This window comes from Pseudophryne corroboree, chromosome 11 (assembly GCF_028390025.1).
Source record: "Pseudophryne corroboree isolate aPseCor3 chromosome 11, aPseCor3.hap2, whole genome shotgun sequence".
NCBI classification, from domain to species: Eukaryota; Metazoa; Chordata; class Amphibia; order Anura; family Myobatrachidae; genus Pseudophryne; species Pseudophryne corroboree.
In genome coordinates this window covers 111,529,156-111,554,293 of record NC_086454.1, presented here as the reverse complement: position 1 = coordinate 111,554,293, position 25,138 = coordinate 111,529,156, and the positions used below count along the sequence as shown (strand labels likewise).

The 25,138-nt window shown below is 40.4% G+C and overlaps 1 protein-coding gene across 1 annotated transcript in view; it reads right to left on the bottom strand.

Annotated features, from left to right (window-relative positions):
* Positions 1-801: 801 nt before the first annotated feature.
* LOC134968657 (mucin-5AC-like) overlaps positions 802-25,138 on the bottom strand; it is a 92,620-nt gene continuing 68,283 nt past the window's right edge. Inside the window, 15 exon segments of the mRNA XM_063944182.1 lie at positions 802-898; positions 4,768-4,921; positions 9,596-9,736; positions 10,027-10,183; positions 11,833-12,072; positions 13,752-13,931; positions 16,050-16,160; positions 17,222-17,360; positions 17,476-17,627; positions 20,373-20,473; positions 20,728-20,780; positions 21,886-22,141; positions 22,552-22,678; positions 22,870-22,964; positions 24,868-25,032. Of these exon segments, the coding sequence (XP_063800252.1) occupies positions 802-898; positions 4,768-4,921; positions 9,596-9,736; positions 10,027-10,183; positions 11,833-12,072; positions 13,752-13,931; positions 16,050-16,160; positions 17,222-17,360; positions 17,476-17,627; positions 20,373-20,473; positions 20,728-20,780; positions 21,886-22,141; positions 22,552-22,678; positions 22,870-22,964; positions 24,868-25,032 (2,168 nt within the window).

The following is a 25,138-nucleotide window of genomic DNA, read 5'->3' as shown; positions in this document are numbered from 1 at the left end:
TGTAGCCTATTTTATTTATTTTTTTCGGAATTTGTGACATCACTGCTGGACAAACAGTTATGAGACATGGGGCTTATTTAATATCCTGCTAGCTGCAGGCTGTGCTGGAATACTGGCAAGTCTGTTCAGGAATTGCTGCGATTTTAAAAGCAGCAAGTAATCATTTAAAAGGTAAAACCAGGTTGGTTTTGCCTTTAAAATGATTGCTGCTTTATAAATATGGGCAGACATGCCCTAATTCCCACACAGCCTGCAGCTCAAAGGCTATTACATAAACCCCATCATGTCCTAGTTTACTGACAGGTGGCATGTTTATAACTATTGGTTCAGTACATAGAGTTGCTGATTTTACTAAATGTAGGTACACTTTAATATAAATATGTTCACCACTCTAAATTAATTTTTAAAGAAATGTCTAATATTTGCTAACAGGAACTTTCGTGAATATGAATCAATCTTGTTTTACAGGGAACCTACACACTTGCAACATTGTACCTGTAGTGCTAGTGAGTGTTGCTGTAGTCACAGGAGTTGTAGTAGAGAAGCTGAACACTGTAGTTGGTGTAGACGTCGGGCTGCAGGGTGTATTAGTTCCTCTGATGCTTCCTTTAATGCAATATCCAACAATACAGCCTCCCATGCCATCAGTGGTGTTGTAAACAATGTTTGGGGCCATATATACTGTGCCATTATACACACAGCAGTCTGTTCAATAAAAGTCAATATATTATTAGGAACAAATAAAAAGTGTTGCAGTTTAGTTAAATATATTATAGTATCATTTTGAGGGATATAAGACAATCAGGATTCAGTCAAATCATTAGAGGCTTTGGGGAGATGAGGATGATACAATTCCTCTATATTCAGCTGATCTATACAATAAGTATGTAGTACAAACCTACAATAATCATTACATTATAAGAATAATGCAGATTAATTAAATTCTATATTGCCAGAGATTTTATTGGTTGTCCAATCTTTCTTCATAGGCAATAATAAACACTGAAGGGTTGATTAAGTGATGCGACCACTTTAGCATTGTTTTTGCCATAGTCGTCCCTGCAATGCTATACTTATGCTAGTATCTCCCCTTCCCTGAAGTGCAAGCATGTGCCTGCATATGCAGGAGCTGGGACACCCACTTCTAGTGTCTTTAGATGGAACAATTCCACTTGGTGCACCATTGAAACTTGCACCTGACCCATGCTAGCTAGGTGCAGAATCTCTCTCAGAGTATGGCCTGAACCTCCACTGTGAGCAGTTAAGCATTTGAGTTACAGGGGAAGATGTACTAAGCCTTAGGGGCAGATGTATTAAGCCCGGAGAAGTGCTAAAGCCGTGATAAGTTCAAGGTGATAACGCACCAGCCAATCAGCTCCAGTATGTAAATTTACAGTTAGGAGTTGATTGGATGGTGCGTTATGACCTTGCACTAATCACTGCTTTAGAACTTTTGCAGGCTTAATACATCTGCCCCTAAGTTAGAGAAAGTGAAGAGATAAACTACCAACCAAATAGCTCCTGTAATTTTTCAAGCACAGCTTGTAACATGGCATTTAGGAGCTGATTGGCTGGTACTTTATCTCTCTCTACTTTATCTCTCTACAAAGCTTAGTACATCTCCCCCACAGTATATAACACTCCCATAATATGCCCATAAAATGGTTCATCTTAATGCACCTGAAAGGTCACAACCCAGTCACTGCGCAGAAATGCCCAACACATTACTAAAATATTTGACTCACTGAAGGTTAGATGTATGGAAAAGTGAGCCAGTGGAGAAGTTGACCTTGCCAACCAATCAGCTGCTGCCTATAATTATATAGAATGCACTTGATAAATGTTTCTTCAAAGCTGAATGGTTACCATGGGCAACTTCTACACTGGCTCACTTCTCCAAACTTTTCACTGCTTCATACATCTCCCCCTGAGTGTCTTAATAGCTACTGCTTCTCTGTGTATACACACACCGTGTAAAACATGCACTATATCTGTTTCTAGAGATTTCTGTGCATGCTAAGATTTCAATAGTAGCTCAAAACTGATCGAAAGCACTGCAAAGAACCATGGTTCATGTGTTGCTTTTATATACTCTGTACCCTTAGATGCAAAGGATATTATCTCCGGATTTCCATCTGCAGGGATGTAGAGAACATCCTGATGGTTACAATCCCAATTGTCAGAATACCAGCAGCGGGATTCCGACAGGTGAAAATGCCGAAAACTTTAAAAAGTAACTACGTGGGGTAGGGTTAGGCTGCGGGAGGGGAGGGATAGGCTGCAGTGGGGAGGTTAGGGTTTGGCTGCTGAAAGAGATGGCTATGGTTAGGCTGCGGGGGGGGGGCTTAGAGATAAGCTGTGGGAGGGGTGGGTTAGGGACAGAGTTAGGGTTAGCTATAGAATGCTTTATAATAGATTGCCGGTATTTTCATATATAATGCCTTGATGTTTACAAATACTTGTCCAGATTCAGACATGGGTGTAATGTCGATGTTGTACACAGTGGTCTGAATATTCACCACTGCCCATGTATCTAAGCCGCACTGCGCATGTGCTGTGATGGTCTGCGGTGCCAATCGCAGTTAAGATTTATTTGCAAAGTGGTTGACAGTAAGGGAAGGTTTGTGGGAGGTAATGGGGAGTGACAACTCAAACACAGACGTATTGTGACTGTTTCATGGGTGTATCATAGCATGTCTCCTGTGTCTTACTTCCAGTAGCCATGCTGCCAGGGCCGTCTTTTCGTATGGGCTCAATGGGCTCTTGCCCAAGGGCCCCAGGAGTAAAAGGGCCATAGGCTGATAGCTGAGGGTCCCCTCTTTTCAGGGGTACCAGATTTTTGAAAATCGGCCCTGGGGAACCGGAGATATCCTACTTCAAAGCAGTGGTCCCCATCCTAGCCTGATAATTGTTCTTCCCAGCCAGATATCTCGGGTTCTGTCTGACTTAGAGTTTTTATGAGGGTATATTCCAAAAGCTGGGACTCTCCCCTTTCGGTGCACACTGGCAGCTTGTCTATACTATGCCCAGAACCAGAGATATCAGCCTTCCAGCAGCTGGTCCCTGCTCCAGCTCCACATGCCCAATATGCAGTTTTAAATTTTCATTGGTGGATTACTCTGGCTCCTGAACTCTGATCCCCAAGTCCCCAGCACCTACTGAAAGGTGGGACTCTAGATTTTTATCCCATTCAAAGCTAAGAAATCTATTTTCAGGAACTTGAGATATCTGCAGTCAAGCAAGCTGCCCTCCCACCAGAAAATTATGAATATTAAGCCCACTTTACTATCGACCCCTCCCCTACGTATTAAACATACCCTACTACCCTGGAAGTCATGTACCAGGGCCCTTTCATTCAGCCCAATGTCCGCTTCTACAGTTTAGTGTTCTCCTTCCTGCCCCATCTGTGCAGTAAAGGAGTAATTAGCAGAAATTATTTCTCCAGGTCCTACATGCTGAGCGACAGATAGAACGGCCCCTACCGCCCGCGGGACATCAAAGCTGCCGCTGCCAGCACCCCCCACCCTTACTGCTGGAGGATTTGTAGGGGCCCCAGAGCATTGCTGTGCCAAGGGGCCTACACTGCTGTTAAGACGGTTCTGCATGCTGCATGACCACATGGATACTCAGACAGTCAATGTTCGTCCAATGGTGCCTATGTATGTAAGTGGCGGTTCAGAGATGCTGCCAATGGGCGTCTCAATGCAAATCCTGGCAGTTGCGGCATTTGCATATTTTAACATGGCAAGATTTTGTTAAACACTGTTAAAAATAGCTTGTTCTTTTAAAGTTTACCTTGGAGAGTACATTGTCTGCCATTTGGAGAACATATGCTGGAAAACAAAGAAAGATGTAAAAACATTTTAATTTGTTTGTTCTTTGCATAGACAGTGAGGCATTAATTCATATCCTGTAACAGATGCAACATCTTATGGATAAACCTGTGCAGTGGGTACTGTTTTATATAGATGCAATTATCTCTTATTGTAGTATGCAGCATATTGTGTACTGATGATGATACAGTTCAGTGGTGGAACTTGTTAGTCGGGGACCCAGGTGCAAAAACATATTTTTGGCCCCCCTACTCCACCCCAAACCAAGTTCACTATATGCCGCACGGCAGTAGGTGACAAGGGGAGGCAGAGGGTTACAGCGAAACGCAGGCGGGAGGCAGAGATTGATATAAAGGGGTGGAGGGTGACAACAGAAGTCAATGGGAGTCAGAGGATGATAGCGGAATGTAGGGGGAGTTAGAGGGTGACAGGGAGAGAACAGCAGGTGACAAGGGTACAAGCTCTTTGTGCTTTCCTCAGTTTGGCACTTGGTCAGGCAGGCTCTGACAGTTCCAGTGACACAAGTTGTGGCTGCCTTTAATTCACAGATAGCAGTGAATCAGAAAGAAAATGTACAACTGTCTGCTAATTTGAGGCAGGTTGTGACTGTGATCATCTTCGCTGGTAGGTGGCAGGACTCAGTCCGGCACACACAAGGTCAGCCCTGCCTCCCTAAGGTAAGGGGCAAGACCCTCAGGCAGTGGGGTCCATCCTGCTCTCTGCACTGGGACATTCACCAGATATTGCTCAAAATGGTCTGCAGGGGGGACAGGGGATAACTAATTTCTGGTCTGGGCAGTATTGGGCCCCTTAGTCGTCAGGGTCCCCGGTGCAATGCACCTGCTGCAGCAATGGTAGTTCCACCTCTGAAACAGTTTATACCTATTTGCCACAACATTCCCTACACAATGCACAGGACTTCATCTTTTCTTACCAGGTTGTACAGTTATCGTCACGCTCATCACGAGGCATCTTTTGACCAACCTCGTACAGTGTTCCATTAATTGAATAGCATGGACATATTGCAACACATTCCATTTTATCCTCATCAAAATAGGGTCTTTCATTTGGGCACTTAGGGTAACATCCTACAAACAAATAAATGTGCTGTGTTAATTTGATTGATCTTCCTAGGAATCCTATATCCATAAGTGGGTAAATAAACTATACAGTACCATACTCAGATATAGATTTAAATTTATATTTATATAGTAGCCAAAGGTTCCTAAATTGTCACCTGTAATATAAATGTACTTTTATTCCTCCATACTAGACAGAGTTCAGACTTCATCTTTATAAAGACTTAATTAATATTTATTGCTGTTGACTATTTAATATAAAAACAAAAGATCCCATTCTAACCAATTTCATTGGGTATTTTATGATGTGTATTTTAGCCTTCTACATTTGACCAAGATATTGCACTGCATGGTGTATTTATAAGTAATAGCAAACTAGTATATTTAGACCCCTTGGGGTTGACCCAGCCCCCCGCCTCCATCTTTGCCTCCATTCCCATTTTCAATCACTACCTGTGTCCCAACTCCTGTCCCCATCCTGCTATCCCTACACTGCGCCGGGTTCTCTTCTCCTGCTCTGTTATGTCTCCATCACTGGCAGAGAGACCCTTTGTGAAGAGGTCAGACCCAGCTACCACTGCACGTATCAGTCATGACAGCCATGCTGCATTGTTAGATAGATATAGGCAACTATTAGGTTAAATTAAGAATTGAATAACCAATTGTGTTTAAAGAATATTTTATCATGATTCAACGCTACAGATGATGGATGGCTTCTGGTAGTGGTCAAACCAGTGTTGCACGTATTTGTTCATGTAAACAAAACAAATAAAAATCATAGAAAGCAATGAAGACATTGTTTTAATTGGGTGGTCTTCAGGTTGCCAGCGGTCGGGCTCCCGGCGACCACCATACCGGTGCCGGAATCCCGACCGCCGGCATACCGACAACTTTTCTCCCTCTTGGGGGTCCACGACCCCTGGAAGGAGAATAGGTAGTGTGGCACTCGTAGCGCGACACCGCGCCCACAACATGGTGAGCGCAGTGAGCCCACAAGAGGCTCATTTGCGCTCACCCAGCTACCGGTATGCTGGTCACCGGGAGCCCGACCGCCGGCAACACATACTACACCCGTTTTCATTATCGAACAGAAATCATCCTAATATTGTAGCATGTTGTTAAATATGCTCAGAAGAACTGTCGGACTTTATGTACAGATGCTTTTAAATCACTCCAACATGTACCAGTCAAGTATATGTTTGGCCATATGGTTATTGATTATGCTGCTGTGCAGAGCAGTGGTATAGGCCCATGTCTGTCCCATTCTGTAGATACTCAGCAAAACAATTGGTGCCTATCTACTCCTGGGCCTGGTACACCAACTGACTGTCCTCATCAGAACAACAGCAAACAATGTAGGCATTCACAATTCACTGATTGACCTCCTCCATTGCCCCTGCTTTTCCCACAGTCTGGACTTTCTGCTGCTGCACTGCATATATAAAGGGTGGGCACACAGACAGGTGTGCACATCCATCCTCTGTCTGCATTTCCTCTCTTACAAGTGGCGGGACCATCAGTAGCTCTCCCTCTCCTGCCTGTAGGAGGCTGTGCACATAGCAGCACATAGCCATTCCTGAAGCCTGAATCTTGATCAACAACAGTGAGCTAATAATAAATGTCAGAGAGAGGTGGAATATACTTATATTGCATGTTTCTAAGTGGTATTCTGTGGTGAGGGAGGGGTTTGTTTTGAATAAGGGGGTGGATGTGCTGATGGGGAGAGTGGGTGCCCCATGGGTGTTATTAGTGAATGAAGGGATGAGTGCTGCTGAGGTGTTATTTAAGAATGAAGGGGTGTATGCTTCTAGGGTGTTATCAGTGAATGAAGGGTTGGGTGTTGCTGGTCTGTTATTTGTGAATGAGTGGTGGACGGTGGGTGCTGCAGAGGTGTTATAAATGAATGAAGGGGTGTGAGCTGCTGGTACTGAATGTTATTAGTAAATGAAGTGGTGAGTGCTGCTGATGTGTTTTTAGTAAATGAAGGGTGGGTTCTACTTCTGGGGTGTTATTAGTGAATGAAGGGTTATGTGTTGCTGGGATGTTATTTGTGAATAAGTGGCGGGGAGTAGGTGCTGCTGAGGTGTTATTAATGAATGAAGTGGTGGGTGCTACTGGTAAGTCATTAGTGAATGAAGGGGGGAGCTGCTGGTACTGTTTGTTATTAGTTGTATTGTAGGCAATGGATGAAGGGGGGAAGGTTTGTTATTAGTTGTATTGTAGGCAATGGATGAATGGGGGGAAGGTTTGTTATTAGTTGTATTGTAGGCAATGGATGAAGGGGGGAAGGTGTTTGGATACTGTTAGAGTGTTCTTGGTGAATGAGGGGTCCAGTCATCATCCTGTTATTAATGTTTTAACCCCACCCATTTTACTTATTTATGTAAATTTTAAGTATCATTCCAATTAATCTACCTAGTAACGCACGTAGATTACACGGGTGTTTCTCTCTACCTGACAACCTCTCTCTTGATCTCCCCTCTCTCTTTCTCTCATTCCATCTTGTTTAATTAAACCCTCACTCTCTCATCCCAACACCCTCTCTTTCTCCCTGAGCCACCCCCTGTCTACCTCTCTTTTTCTCTCTCTATCTCTCTCAATCACCTTGACACCCTTTCTCTCTCGCTCCTCTCTATATGTATAAATGGTAGGGTGTGAGAAGTTTGGGGTCACCTGGGAATGTTCTGCTGGGTGATCATCCTCACCACACCCAGTGCTGGTACTCTATTGGCACAGACAGGGGATAGATATGTGGGTGCGGGGTTTAAGGGTACATGTGGGGGAGTGTAAGCCCCCAGAGATATCCATGTACAAGGCCGCAAGATTTCTATTGCTGGCTCTGGTGCCACCGTAACTATTAGTGCAGTGAGTCACAGCAGTGTGTAAAAATAAATAAATATGGATATGGATCAGTTAAAAGTAGAGCAGGGGCAGCAACCCAGTACTAGTGCTGTGGCCAGACATGATTGTACGTCAACATCTGGTAAAGGTGGTTCAGGGGACACAAAGTTTAAGAAAGGGCACCTGAAATCTGACTATTTCACAATGTTAAAGAAAACATCACCTCTAATAATAAAGGGAAGGTTTACTGGCAAAAAAACATAAAATTGTCAACATGCCATACACCACACAAGGTGGCAAGGAAAAGGTAAGACCACACACTTTGTTTGTGAGTTGTGGTCCTACTAGGGCCACTGCTGTTTCATGCTTTTGAACAAAGCCTATTGCGGGGGCCAGAGTCAAACACAGTCAGGCATCTTCTTCTGTAACCTCAAATGATGATATAAAACTTCACTCTGAGTCTAGGAGAAGTATCACCATTGAAATAGACAAATCAGTGCTAAAAAAAAAAGAACACTAAGGCTGAAATGCAAACTGTGTGTTCACTAATCCCTGAAGAGAGTCTAGGGCTGTCCATGTTAGCTATGTGTGAGTCTGACATTTCTGACACTGTACTCACAGAAAATCCTTTTTCCACCATTTCTATACCATCTGAACATGTGGGGATAAGCGGTACAAGTAAAGATGATGACATAAAAATTACGCTTGCGACTGTGGAAGTGCTATAGGATGAGGGGGATATTTATGTATGTGACACTAATGAGGATGTTTATGATGAGGATGTTTATGATGATGTTGTTTGTGTCAAAGTACTGTAAATCAGGCACCAGTGGCAGCAGTTCTTGCCCATGATAGAAAAATAAGTCCATTGTCATGCCTGGGTATAACACCCAAAAAGCCACCTCTTGTGTATGGAATTATTTTTACCCAAATCCTCATAGAAAGCCATCTGTGCCATTTGTGCATGCAAAGTAAGTAGAGGTAGGGATGTTAACTATCTAGAAACCTCCAACCTGTTAAGTCTTTTGCACTGAGTTCATGCATGATATTTATCAAAATCTGAAAAAGAAACCTGTAAAATAATAACAAGCAGTCCACTATCAGCTACCCACAGTTTGAACCAGCAATGCAATCTCCATGCCAACACCCTCATCATCAACCTCTTCGTTAATGATTGGAGGTAGTCCTTTCAAAAAATTGGTTAGTGGGGGCCCAAACAAACCTAGCACTTCAGCCAGGCAAGTGGTAATCCCTGTCACTGAAGTGCTTGGTTTGTTTATCTGTACATGTTCTTTTTAAAATATAGATATGTGGGAGGGCCCAAGGTCAATTCCATTTTACACCACTTTTCTTTTCATTATGGGCTGTATTTTTTGGGGACATCGGTGATGGTCTTTTTGCATAGACAAACATTTTTATTGGTTATTGCTCTCATGCATTACTAATTTGCAACACATTATTAAACAGAAATAATTGCCATGTGTTTGTGCAGCTGCTCTGTTGCTTAGTTTAGCCAGCCAGCCTTTGGCCAATATTGGTGAACAATATTGTGAGCTGTGAGGTGGTCAAAATTGACTGTAAATGACTGTCAATTAATGTTATTGAGGATAATAATGCTGTAGGAACAAAAACAGTCCCAAATTATATAATTTTAGCTGTTTTTAGCAATTAATAAAAAAACAGATCCAAAATCAAAACTAATTTCAATTACATGATTCATAACCCAGTTTTAATTACATGATTCATAACCCATACATTGAAATAATGGTGAATTCAAACTACTATAACCCTGATTTGCCCAGGAAGGATCAGAAGCAACCCTTGATATAAAAAATGTTTTACCTTCCAGGCCTGCCAGTTTATGGTAACATGTTCCATTAGGGTTCCTGCAGGTTTTCATGCACTCAGAACCTTGAACACCGCATGGGTTGTAGTGCCACTCACAGTGTCCTTCCCCGCCATTGTAGAAATCACAGAAAATGGCTGTTTTGATAGAATTGAATGTCAAATGTTAGAATCATATATTTTTCACTGAATAACTAGATTTTTTTTAAACAGTCTCAATAAAGTGGAGTTTTTTAGTATTCTAAATAATGTACTATAATTGGCAATATTATTAGCTCCATGAAAGTAAAAACAATATCAATTCAGAGACTGGATGGGTCAAAACTGAGCATCTGTAACATTTACTGTTCTACAAAGTGATGCAAAAAAAAGCATACCGGCTTAGAGAGTAAAAGCTAGCTTTTATTGTATTTATTAAATAGACTTACGACACAAGTTTGGGTTTCTCCAGCTGACACAGACTCCGGCCTCACTGCAGGCTTGGGCGTATGCAGCTATAGCAGTACATAAGCACTCACAATCCCCACCAGTATCACAGGCACAAGCATCATTTACACAAGCATCATAATAGTTCAGTGGGTTCACCTGTAAGTGTACATTACACAGTTAGTGCATTTTAATGTAATACAAAAAAAAAACTGTTGTTTGGAATTTTGAGTATCTTTAGAACTGAGCCAGCATTACCAATTTGGTGACATTGGCAAGATTTTAGCAGATGCCCCTTAAATGCATTTGCCTATATGGCCTAGGCCCAGGTCAGGCACTGCTTAAGATAACAAAATAGGGAATGTGTTGACAACATCACTGTGGTTATGGTTACAAAAGAGGATTAAATTCTAAAACACAGACACTGGTTCTGGGCAAATACTAGAGATTACAGAGGAACATGCAGCTGACTAAATAGGAAGTTAATACCATTTTGAAAGAGAGCTGTGCGGTTCAGTTTTCCTGAAATACAAACACACCAAAACTTAAGCTGGCCATACACCTAAAGATTTATTGTCCAATCTGGCTGGTTGGAAAGAAAATCTGGTAATGTATAGGAGCAAATGACAATTGACCATTCACTACCACACACATAAAAAAACAGACAAAAATGGTCCAGCAGACAAAGTGGTTAAATCAAATGGATTTAACCAATTTGTCTGTGACTGAGCAAATGGTCAATTGGTATTTGCCCCCATACAATACCAGATTTTCATTCCAACCAGCCAGATTGGACAATAAATCTTTAGGTGTATGACCATCTTAAGTAGACTCTAGACCAGGCTTGGGTGTGTTGTCAGTTCAAAACTCAGATTCAAAAACCATACTCAGGTTTTGGATTGCATGCAAACAGATTCAAATGACATAATTTTAGCTGGTTTTATTGATTTTTATCCATTTTAAAGGAATCCAAAACCGAACAAAAAACCAAATCCGAACCAAAACACTTGAGGGTGATTTTGCCAAAACACAATGGTGAATTAGAACCAAAACCAAAACACGGGGGTCTACGCACATCTGTATTTTCAAATAAAGGCTCATTTACCAACGAGTGATAAATTAATGATGATACACTCTGCGTATGATAAATGGTGCTCCAGCCAATCCGTTTCCAACTGTCATTTTTCAAATACATGACAGTTTGGAGCTGAACACATGACACTTAGAAGCTGATTTGCTGTAGCACCAGTTATTGTATGCAGCAAGTTTTATCACTTGTTGATAAATGAGCCCCTAAGAGTTGCCATGGGTGGTGCTGTAAATGTTTATGCTAATATAAAAGAAAGACATGACATTAAAATAACATGTAATACAATGGTAAAATAAAGAATGACTATAGGCTGTTGGGCTGGTACACCCTTTTCGATATACCCACTAGTGCATCAGTGGGTGTGAACACCTGATTTTTCTTTAAGTGACATTGTTCACAGATACATCTGGTCAGCCTGCAGTACAGCTGATGTCGATATATCAAGCAGATTTAACAATACATCTGGCTATGTGTACGGCCAACCGTGAGATAGGTCATCCATAGCAGTCTTTGAATATGAAGTCACAAGTGGGCTCTTGTGACAGACATATCGGGTGATGGATTGATAAGTGTGTACGCACAAGATCGTTTGTGCATACACCTTACCAAGTGATAGATCGGTCATCAGATTAGCAGTGTGGCCAATCCATCGGATAAGTGTGTACCCAGCATTACTTCTAAGTGGAATATACTATAAATACTGAAGACTTGAACTTACCAGGGAGTGACAGTTTGAGAATGTATCACTTGTGATAACACTGCACTGTTTCTGTGACCAGGCCTGTCTGTATGGGTTGGAAGAGCAGGGATCTACTGTATTCACAGAATCCAAGCAACTGGGAGACATTTTCCAGCTATTACCAAATTCCAGAACATCTCCAACCACAGCCATACTTCTGGTTGTATAGTCATTGACAAAATTTCCATCATAGTTACCACAAAGACCACAGACTTTACCCTGAAAATAAAAATTGCTACAGTAAATCAAGGCAACATGCATATATGAAAGAATAAGTGGCAAAACAAATCCACTATTACCAAATGAGAACTTTTTGGTCCATAACTCCTATGTAAAGCTATATATGTTTTAGATTATTACATTGTTGCAGGTTCTTTTTAGAATGCAGTAGGTTAATTTTATGTTAACTTCAATAGCAAAAGCTTAATTCCTACCACTAGGTCTGTCTGTTATTACCCAGTTTTGTTCTATTACTGTTGTTCCAATTGTAAAGCGTAATGGAATATGCTGCACTATATAAGAAACTGTTAATAAATAATAAATAAATATATTTGATGTGAAAAACTTTATAACAAAATACGGTAATCAAAAAGTGGCTTCCAAGCGCTATGCTCTATTTGCTCTTTTTTGTATTGATAGAAATCAAAATATTTATTGTTTGGGGGGTTAAATCCCTTGCTGCAAGAGTTTTTTCACCCCTGTGCTGAGGCATTGATGTTCGAGATCGTCATATTCCAAGATCAGTATCACTGATTATTTAGTGCAGTACTCACACAAATTATACAGTTTATTTTCTTTTAAAAAACATTTTGTATTTTCAGAAAATACAGTACCATGGGGCCTAATTCAGACCTGATCGATAGGGTGCGTTTTTTGCATCTCTACGATCAGGTAGTCGCCGCCTACAGGGGGAGGGGAAGTCGCTGTGCAGGGGTGCGATCGCATGTGCAGGAGAGCTGCACAAACAGAAGTTTGTGCAGTCTCTACACAGCCCAGGACTTACTCTTCTAGTGCGATGATCGGGTCCGGAGCTGATGCCCGTGCGATTGCTTTTCTCGCACCATTTCGGCGCTCCCCGGCACAGTGGACCAACACATCTGCGTATTGCGGTGCATACGCATGTACAGTTCAGACCTGATCGCAGGCTGTACGAAAACGCAGCCTAACGATCAGGTCTGAATTAGGCCCATGGTCTTTCTAACACTTGAAATAAAAATAAAAAGTCACCAAAATGGCAAAAGTATTTTTTTTAAATAAAAATTTCAAGACAGTGAACCAAAAAGCAAATTTGATTTTCTTATTATCGTTTTTTTTTTTTTTTTTACAGGAAAATCATTCTAAAATACTTTGTGGTTCTTTCATTACCATTAATCCACCTTTCCAAACTATAAAAAATAATTATATAGTATGGGTAGGTTTCACACAAAAATCTGAACATTACCATAATACATTTTTTCTTTTAATTTAATTAAATTAATAATAACACTGTTTAGACACCAGTACAGTATGTGAATTTACAATTCATTACTAACACTGTCAAGCCTTATCTACTGGAGTAAACCAAGTGCATATGCTACTGTTTTCTCCTGGGGTAAAAGTGGTGCATATTTACTATTGCAGAGCTGCATCTAGTACAACATACTGTAACTACTGTATAAAAGCTGTAGGGAGTTTTAGATGCCTTCAGCTTCTGTGCTTTTTATGTAAAATGTATAAACTATCACATGACTATATTTCACTACCCAATTCTGAAGTTCTAAAGAAGTGGATAATAATCGTGCTTATGGTTGCAGCCATTTTTCTACCTTGCTTCCTATGCTTGGTTATTGAGATTGGGGACCAAACTAGTCTTAACCAAGCATAGGCTGCACTGTTTTCTTCATGTAGATATCAATTACCTGGAAGCTTGAATCCAGTTTGAGGTATATGCTGGTTCCCTTGTCCCACGTCAGAATCAATCCATTAAGGGCTTCAATTACCATGTATTTACCCATCTGGTGGACCTTGTATGGTATGTACTTTCCAGAATCTTGTTTCACAATCTCAAATGTATCTTGATTAAGTATCAGTTCATCTTTCTGTAGAGGAAATAATTAATCACAATATGGATTTGTTAGCTGTTAAAATGATTTTGTTGCCATCCTAACTACATAGTGTGTTAAAAAATGTTTTTATGTGGTTCAATTAATGAATGTGGCTGGATCTGTGCCACAGAATTTCTCGAAATACTATTGCCTTCTCAGGATGATGATAGTAGGAATTGATAGAGGAAAGAGTGCTTCATTTAAGTAAATAAAGCATCTTTGCCATTTAATGTTACTTTAAAAATTATATATGTTTGTTACTTTTTTTTAAATGTTTGCATAATCTGCAAGGGAAGCTTGAACCTGGACTGCCAGTGCAGTGTGTATTTGTGACGCGGTATGCTTCAAAGGAGCCTCAACTGGCCAGCAAAGAGGCAAATCTGTACTCTGGCATGCTTTTAATGATAAATAGTGGTGACAGAATAATCTACTTTGCAGAGGAAACCCTTTGCTGATAAGCTGCAGGAAGAGTCTATTCAAGTAATTGGATAACTTATCCAGAAAGTATGTTAAGGGACATCAGTCTAAAGTGAATTCTAAACTAGACCCCATGGAGGGTCAGAAGAAATCTGCGAGCATAACACATTCCTGGGAGGTTGATAGTACATGAGGACTGTGGGAGGAAACCCAGGCAAACACAAGGAGAGCATCTATACATTCATTGACAGTTGGTGTCCTGGACAGTTTTTAACTAATTAGGCCAGCACTATAAATTGGCAATACTAACCACTGTGACTAGGGCCTTATTAACCCATGGCCTGGCCCCTAGGCTTTCAGGTCTTTTGGGCCCCCTCCGGATCTTCAATCCATCACTCCACTACAGTTGACATATGGGAATCAGAGCTTGGGCCATCATTTACACTTTCAATATTTACATGGACACCGATACCCAGTTGAAATAAAGTCTGCTGATCTCTGTTCTCCATCTTCCTTTTCTTTTCTCTTTTGAAATAGAGCCAGTGTTCTATTGGTCCACTGTCTCTCCCTCCCTCACTCTCTCAAAACAAACCTTAGCTGACTACGAGTGTGCCTTGCTTCAGCACAAAGTGCAAATTGCCTTTAACCATTGGAGCCCTGGAGTGCAGGTAATAGTGCCTCAGCAAAAATAATTGATGGGCCCCTAGTCTCGGCAGGGCCAATAGGCTTCAGCCTAATCAGCCTTATGGATAATACAGCCCTGACTGTGACATACATCTGGTTGTAACACACCAGTCAATTAACCATACTCTATTGCACACTGAATAACATTGAATAACACTGCAAATTTTATAGCTAGTTTGCTATTAAATCATCATCATCATCATCATCATCATCATCATTATCATAATCATCATCATCATCTAATGTTCACACAGGGTCATATGGTAGAATACTCAAATCTTTATAATTGTTTAATTAATAGCTAAACCTTATTAAGCAGTGATTTCTATTGGAGATTCTAGTTCTGTGGACCAGAACTGAACCAATACATGGTCCAGATCCCCTGAGGAGATCCGATCCGGACCAAGTCCCAGTTCTAATCTTCCCGTGGTTTGGAATCCAGATTTTAAATAGAAAATTTTGGGTTTTGGATTGCAATATGTACATGATTTTAGCGGTTTTTATCGATTTATATAAAAGATTATCGATTTTTTATTTATTCATTTTTTTTTCCAATTTTTAAAAATCCAAACCTAAACATAGGAGTTTGACTTTGCAAAACCAAAACATGAGACTGAAATTAAACCAAAAACAAAATTTGGAGGTTGTCGCACATCTCTACTTTCTATAGAATATTAATCTTTCAATCTGTTTATGACCAACTGATCTTTCAAAATAAATTCTGTACAACACAAACACAGACTAGGGACGATGTTGTCAGAAGCCATTAATATCGCTTTTTTGACTTGTGGAAGAAAACAGGAAAACCTCATGCAACTTTGGGGACAACTTACAAACTTCAGAAAGATAATGCACTGGTAGGATCCAAACTCAGTACTGTGAAGTAGATCTGTTAACCACTACCTACAGTATTACTGGAATATAGCTGTCTAAACAAGTGGGTGAAAGAGCAATAAAATGTAAGAACATTTGAATCACTTCTAATAAAATTCAACAATGTTTAAAACTTACTCCAAGGTAAACTTTGAGGGATTTAGAACAGGTGGTTCCTGTAGTACCACATGGGATATTTTCAACCATGACACGGAAAGTTCCATTGTTGGGGTCACCAGTGCAGTAATCCTGTATATAGAAAGCAAAGAGAATTCAAGCATCTTTTTGCAGATGTTCAGTACATTATAAATGACAACTACATCAGCATGACGTATATATATATATATATATATATATAAATATGCCAACATTTTAGCTAATGTATCCCTACAGCTACAGTGTGTGATCCATCATATCTAAAAATGTATCTTTCAAAATATAAATATGCCCCCATCAGTAATCAGCACCCTGCACCTTTTATATACAGAATATATATACACACTGTATATATATATATATATATATATATATATATATATATATATATATATGTGCACTCAATACCGAATTATCGACACATTAGTGAAGATATGTTGTGTTAATCTTGCAAACAGTATTGATATATCATATAAGCTAAAACTGCTTGCAATTTGTAGAGGAATAGGGGCTCACACAGAGTTAAATGCAACTTGGACAAAGGCTCCTATATGGTGGCCTGTACATGTGCTGGCTTCTGTTGAATTGATTAATATATTCTTTAGGGAAATCTGTGCCCCATGAGTGGAAGGTAAAAGGTTCTGAGTGGAGGGGATAAAGGGTGTGAGGGATAAATGAATTAGTGGTGCTAGGAAGGGGAGCTTAATGGAATCTTATAAGGTGAATGTGCGCTGGAAAAGTGAATTGATAATGGATTAGAGAAGAATGGGTTAATGAAAGCTGTGGGGAATTGTATGGGTTAATGACTTCCAGGGAAGGGGATGTGTGAAGGGGTATATTTATTTATTAATTTTTAAGGTGAAGGGGTGCAGAGTGGGAGGTGAATGGGGTAATGGGTGCTGGGAGGATGGGTGTATGGGTTGCCGGGAGTTAATAGGGGTTGTAAATGGGCTTGTGGAAGTTGAATGAGAATATTGGGTGCTCTGATCCAGCAACAATTTTTATTAGATTAACAGGCAGGACTTGTGATGTGCAAAGGAAGCAGGACTCCCCCGTGTACATAGATAGTTAGGATAAACTACTCAGGATTAACTACTGACTGTCACATATGTGTGAATTGTCCATAGTTTATATGGCAGAATGTTGCCACTTACCTGAGCCAATGTATATTCACAGGCTCCATCAAAGTCATATAATTTACTGTCAAAGGTGAGAAAGTGGCCATCGCCATATACAGAACAGGTGCCCAGACAGGGCTCATTTGTGCAGCTCCATATTCTGTTATTGCAGGTGCTGAGAAGAGATAGTGAGGAAAAGTTGCATTGATGAAAAAGTGAAAAGTATAACTTCAATTATTGTACACGTATGTGGCCTCCTGCAGTCTGCTGCAGGTGTGTTATTAGCTCACCAAGTGTTGCACGTGATCTGGATTGTGGCTCCTGGACTATAGGGGATATTGTTGTGTATACAAGGACACTGTTCCTCTCTCACGCATCCTCCTTGTCCATCAGCTATCAGTCCACGTGGACAGATGCAGCCTGACACACACTGTGCACTGTACTGTAAATTGAGAAATCAACAGTATTTAATTAACAGAAAAATAACTATTGATCATATAGAATTAAACAAACACAACCTGATAATTTATTCTTGATCACCCTGAATCCAATTATGCCCATCTTCCTTCATGAATATGGAAATTCTTCCCCTATTAGCGTAATCTAAATTGTAATATTGTATGGGTGTGCACTCTCTGTACTATGTTGTTATTTATTATTTATTAAACTGCATTAAACTTTGACAGGTTGTTTTTACTGTAATGATCCCTGGTCAGTGTACTGTATTGTACGAAACTCTATAGCACATGTTAAGAAATGGTCATCCATATTGTGATAACAGAACTATCTAATCTTAGAGCAATAATGAAGATCTCTTGTTGACAGTACCATAGCAGGGCTCAGAGGCACCCTGTACTAGCACACCCCACTCCCACTGAAGCAGGAGGATGGGTGCCAGATGCATCCAAGGAATGCACCCTAGAGCTTCGCTTTAGCTTTCAGGTGATGTCATAGCTTTCAGGTGATGTTATTTGGTATAGGTGACTCTTGCACATTGTACTTTCCATACATACCTGGCGCTGATGGCCTTCATGAATGTCCCCTTTGGAATATTGGCTACTGGGTAGCTGTGGGATCTACCTCCTTTGGGAGGGCTCCACGAACACATGAGCTTGTGTGGAGTTCTGCAGTATAAATATATTGACACCTCACTCCTGAGTGGCGCTGTGCTGATGACCTACTGGTACTGGGGAAGCAGAGGGGGTGATGATGCACACCATCTGTCGTTCCACCTCATTCCATCCTGCAGCTGGCTCTGTGTCTATGGGCTCAACTGCTGGCTGTGGACTTGCTCAGTGGTCTCAGTGACCAGTCCTTTGGGATTCTCACGGCAGATACAGTGAAGTGCCAGGTTGCATACAGCTGCGACCTACTCATGATCACAGAGGCTGGGGTTGCACTACTGAAAGTGCATGCTGTGTTTGTTCACATGTGGCTGCGACCTCCTATGAAGCTGGGCTGCAGCTGTGCTGGCTGCGGATAGTCAGCTTCTTCCTGAGGTGCTCCTGGGTCAGGTCACGTGATGGTGTAGTATGTGACCACCCAATCCCCCGAAGTCACTGTATGCATTGTATGCAGCCATGCAACCCCCCAGTCACTGTATGCAGCCACATATCCCCAGTACATCGGCTTCTGGGACGGACCCCATAACTATTTGCTAATCATACGTGCAGACAGCGGCCACAGCTAAGTTTGTCTGTGGGCCCCGCCAGGGGCCAACTAGAGCCTTGGGGCCCAGTACATCTATACCCTTCTTAGTTCTCCCCTGTTGATGGGCATGAACCACCCACATAAACTCCATAAGCTATCCTACCCAATTACATCCCCTCTATACAGTCCACACATAACGTTACATATTTTCTTTTTCTTCACCTTCACATCCTGCTGACCCCAGGTCATTATTCCTCTGTGACTGGATCATACAGCCCACTAAGAACCTCTGCATATGCAGTATGTAGTGCCAATCCTTGTGCGTCAATTCCTACTTCCCTATAGATTGTAAGCTTGCGAGCAGGGCCCTCGTCTGTTTGTTATTGCTCAGTATTCTTTTATCACTGTTTGTTCCCAATTGTGAAGGACAATGTAATTTGCTAGTGCTATATAAGTAACTTAATAAATGGGAGCTGTCAGGGCACAGTGACCTTGCTGACCCCCAGCTATGCTTTCTGGGGACTGGTCTCATACCCCTCATTTTATCGTTGGTTGGGGAATTATATGGGGCATATGTATTAAGCCTGGAGAAGGGATAAAGAAGTGATAAAGCAGTGATAAGCGCAAGATGATTACGCACTAGCCAGTCAGCTCCTACCTGTCATTTTTCAAATCCATAACTATTGGCTTGTGCGTTATCACTAGAGATGAGCGGGTTCGGTTTTACTCGGTTTTACTCGGATTTATTCGGATCTCAAATCAGCATCTTATTGGTTCACGGATGTCACGTGTTTTGGATAGCCAATAAGAAAAATCCAACTAAAACGGCGTTAATTCTGGTGTTACATCCGAACTCGCTCATCTCTAGTTATCACCTTGTGCTTATCACTGGTTTATAACTTCTTTATCACTTCTCCAGGTTAATACATCTGCCGCTATATAATAAAGGGGCAGATATACTAACAGTTGGAGAGTGATCAAACCTATCATTTTTCAAACACACCCTGTAACATGACAGGTGGTGATTGGCTTATACTTTGTCTCTCTCCACTTTATCACTTTCTAAAGCTTAGTACATCTCCCCCTTAGTCTCTTTCAACAAGATCCAAAAATGCATGTTATACTCTTGTGAAATCTATGCCCAAAATGCGCATAGCTGGCCAAACAAAATTGTTTTAGAAAGAAAAGGGGCAGATTTTGCTTTTTGTACTAGGGGATATTTAAAACATGTACCACAGTGGACCCCTCTTTCTATCCATCTTGCCCAGTAGAGGTACAGACACGTTATTATTACAATATCTTACCAAGCTTCTCTCTGACTATTCCTTGCCACACTGATCTATTCCAGTGTTTCTCAATTTGCAATACAGTCATGTAGCAATTTTGTAAATCCCAAAAAATATTTAAGTGCAGCCTATTTATTCTGAGCTTGTAGTGAAATGAGAAGCAGTATTAGTTCTGCCCACACAATAACTGCATGTATATTGATGCATATTTAGAGAAACTTTCATACTGATATATGTTTTAGTCTACTTACACAAGTCATGTCAAGGGTTTGGCAACTCTTCTGGCACTCCGATCCCTTTGTGCCTACAGATGCGTTGGTACAGTCAAAGTACTCCATGGGTGCCCGACATGCTGCAGAATTGGGTGATTTAAAAAAATGTGATTACTGTTTATATACTGGTAATATTTTAGTGGCTCATCCCAACAATAACAAAAAGGCTACTCATTTCTTTTGAAATTGTTCCTTACTCCCAATTTATCCTGAAGAGTTTGTAAACCCTCCTGTACTTTTATATTGAAAGTTTTGCATAAAAATCAGATTCTATGATGGCCCTGAGCTACTGAAAAGTATAATCATAAAGGCAAAGCATGCAGTAGGTTCTTACCAGCCACTGGAGTTATTTGTCCAATGCAGTTCAGTTTTCCCAAAGTACATGTGCTGTAAGAATAGCATATAAATGTTACAGTTGTTTTTTTTTTGGTTGAGAAATATATGGAGACTGAAGAAATCTCATATTGGTCCACACTCTTCAGAGCCAATAGAGCCATTTACAAGTACAGAAATAAGTAGAAAGGGTAGTGGATAAGTGGAATCGCCTCCCATCAGGCGGCGGACCTTAGATCGATGCTTCTACAATGTAATTGAGGATGCATCATGAGGTGGCGCCATATATGCTGAGCAGCATTGCCCTGTGCAAGGAGGCCCCCGGCGTATGCAGCGATCTGAGTCCATCTCTAAATAAGGTCCTAGGACAGTAGAGGAATTTAAACATGCTTGGGATAGGCATATGAATATCTTTATAAAGAACTAATGATCAAAAAGGGTTGTGATTACCTAAAGGATATAAAGAGGAGCAGACTAGATGGGCCAAGTGGTTCTTATCTGCCGTCAAATTCTTTGTTTCTATATAAGTAATCCACTAGTGATACTAATACCTAATACGCCTTTCACACAGAGATTTGGACCCGGGATATTGCAGAGGTAAGCTGGTTCCAATCTCTGCGTAAAAGGATCCACCCAGGACAAAATTGCCGTGGCTTCAATCTTGGTCACTACCAGGTGTTATTCCTGGGTACAAACCCGGCTAGCCTCCGGTGTGAAAGTGATGACCCGGATCTCAATGATCGGGTCATGCCTAAAAGGAGCTAGTTGGCGGTTTCAGTAGTTCTTGGAGAAGACATCATCTACAAGCGTCCCCTGTTAGAAGAGCCGGCCAGCATCCACTGTTACAGGAGACCTTAGTTCCTTGTAAGGATATCCTTATAACTATCCCAAGCATTTTTAAATTGCTCTACTATAGAAATATTTAATCCTGTTTGCAAATTTGCAAATTTACTAAATATATTATGAGCTTAACTATGTAGGAAATACAAATAATTTCTGTTTCTCAGATTTAGAAGTTACACATAAAAAAATTAAATAGTAAACAGTGATCTATTAAATGTATACAGAATACACAAGACTCTACCCTAAATTAACTGAAATGCTTTCTTATTTTAAGATATGAAGGAGGTGAATCAGTTCCAAAGAAATAGGTGCTTACCACAGGGCTCCATTCTGATGGACCACCTCTCCTGGAGGTACTGCCGAACCCTTGTAATAACAAGGACAAGAGGACTGAAGCACACATATTCCACTGTCATCCATGTAGGTTCCATTCTGGCAAATGCAGCCATCAACAGGAACAAAAGAGATGTCACAGGTGATGTCGTGTTCACTGAGGGAGCGGCAGGTGTTCTGGCAGGTCTTTACGTTGTAACTGTAGGTCAAGGTGTTGGGGCATGTGGTTGTATACGTCTCTATTGTTTAAATAGAAAAAGTATTCTTGGGGTATATGCAGTATGTTATGACATATACAAGTGAACAAGCCTTGAGAGCTGAAATGATGGTGTTTTACATGTGTCCATACAAAAGGATTCAGACGGAAATCGCAAACAATAAAAAAAAGTCCAAACATTTTAAGTCAATAACATTTTTTTTTAAATTCTTAAATATAAAAGGGAGAAGTATCAAACATTGGAGAGAGATACAGTATCAAACAATCAGCTACTATCTGTCGGCTCTTAACTGTTTGATAAATGACAAGTAGGAGCTGATTGACTGGTACTTTATCACGCTCCACTTTATCTCTCTCCAAGGTTTAATACATCTCCCCCAAAGTACTGTATTGATGTCACTGTTATCAATTACTTGTATCATGACAACTTACGGCAGACATTTTTTCTCCATCCTTTCAGTAAAATTCCTGCTTTGGCACAGGTATGTACATAAGCAGACAGTGCAGCACACATGCTGTCCTCGCTGTTGGCATAATTGCATGAATCGTACATACAGTTCTGTAGGGACATAAGTATTATTACCGATTTGTCTCTTGTACTATATGTAGAACTGTCCATTAACACCCCCACCATCCCAATACTACGCTACCTCCCAAATAATAAAATAAATCAAACATGTTTTTGAACTTTCTCATCTGTTTTTAGTAAATCTTCAGCCCAATAAATAAGAACGTGGCAAAAAATCTTACCGACTGGTAGGTGTCAGGAGTAACTCTCTGGTGGCATGCAGCAAAAGGACCATCAGGATCGCTTATCATTGAGCACCAGTGAGTAGCATATTGCGCTGAAGATAGAAAACAGGGAGAACAAAAAAGTAAGTCAAAATACACAAAAAACAGTGGGAAATAGTCCAAAAAGAGAATTATGTGTAGAAAACATTATTCAGCATTCAAATTATATTCTCAATTTGAATTACAATGTCAGACCAATAATTTGTTTTTGATAATTTCTTATTTATTCCAAGTTAGATCAGGATAGTAGAATATGAATTGAGTCTAATATTTGCAATAAAACATATGGTGGAAATATACATACTACATAAACAGCTTCTGTATCATTATCACTATTATGTTAAACTGATTTTCATTAAAATAATGGAAATACATTTTGCCTTCTTTTGGCTTTGCTTGTATTTTACATGGTATCTGCTGCATAGAAGAATTAATTGCATCAATGACTACAAACAGAAAGGCAATGGGAGAGATTTATCAAAGCTTTGAGAGAGATAAAGTATTTGTCAGTTTCTAACTACCGTTTTACAGGGTGTCTGAAAAATAACAGGAGCTGACTAGTTGATGCTTTATCTTGCTCCAAGCTTTGATACAACTGAATCATACTTGCCTACTTTTGAAAAAGCATTTCAGGGAGATTGTGAAAGTAACACCTATCAGCGCGAACGTGTACTGCTACATCTGAGAGGCGTGTCATAAACATGACTTACATCCACATGTAAATGAGCCACAAAGTTAGTAAGATCTACTTGTTGAAGAAAAGACACTGATAATTTTCAGGATTTGCTAGTGTATTGTGTTTTACAAGAGGTTCCATTTACTGTAAGTGGTCACGAGAAACCTTATTTAAAAATGCATGGGGCCATAGGGAACACTGTGCCTTACAAACAATGCAGTGAAATTGCACTGATGATCCCATTTGAATGTATGTATCGCTGATTTATTTCTTTCCCCCAAGAATGTAACAGTTACATAATGAGGATAAGGTACAATCATGGAGATTGCTGGTCTTATTCAGGGAGTCAGGGAGATAGCTGCTATTTCAGGGAGTCTCCTGCAGAATGCAGGAGGGTAGGCAACTACAGTATGAACTGAACTCACCCAGAGCATGCAAAATGACTGTAAGAAGCTGAGGTTTATAAATCTCCACTTTATCTCTCCAAGCTTTGGTACATATTCCCCAATATGTTGCCAGCACTTTAACCAATAGCAGTAATTCTGTGTGTGTGTGTATCTATCAAATAAAAGTATGTGGATTTTGTTCTTATTTTCAACAACAATGTAAAGCTTGCAGACCCCATCAAGGGATCCCCATTCTCTTTTATTAAAGCAGCTGTTCTCGGACTCGGTGGTCTATATACTAAGCCTTGGAGAGAGATAAAGCTACTCAGATCCTGTCATAATATGGCCAAAAATGACAGTTATGAGCTGATTGCTTGGTACTTTATCTCTCACTTTGGCTTTGCAAATAGACTACTCGGTCCTAACATTTTACAGACCACACAGCAGGAGCACAGATCTATCACCAATGGTCACATTGTAAAAATCCACAGGTGACCTGGAAAACGTTTGGAATCTTGAGGACGGAGTTTGAGAAACCCTGTATTAAAACCTATAACGCAGGAGATATCGCAAATAAAACACTCCAATTCCTTCAGTTTTTGCAAAGTGCATGTGTGACCTAAGGGGCAGAACTCTGCCCTGATTGACAAAATTAAGGTTCAAAGTTGCTAAAAAGATTCTCAGGACAGCATCTTTTTGCAAGTAATGTCCTTGCAGCAGAGCAATGATAAATAGCTAACATATTGATAAATATATCTTTAAGTAACCCCATATTTTTTAATTAGAGCCTTGCATAATACAGCTACATGGAAAATAAATTATTAGTAAACTAGGAATTTGTTTGATTATATTAAATATATGGAAAGATACAGATAGAATAAGAGAAGAACTTACCATTTTGAACGCTAAGGGAGCATGGATTTTCAAAGCTGGTTACACTGTTAGGACAGCTGCCTTGGGTCTTCCAGGTGTTGGCAAAGGATGAAGCACTGCCTTCAATAACTCCACTAAGAACTTGGAAGTCATCAGCTTGAATGCTGTTATAGTTGCCACAGAGACCTACAGAAATTGATATGCTGTTTTGACATTTTTTTTTCAATAAAATGTATTAAATAATAACTAATGTTCACCATCTACAACATATCCTACTTGTTGCATGACGTTG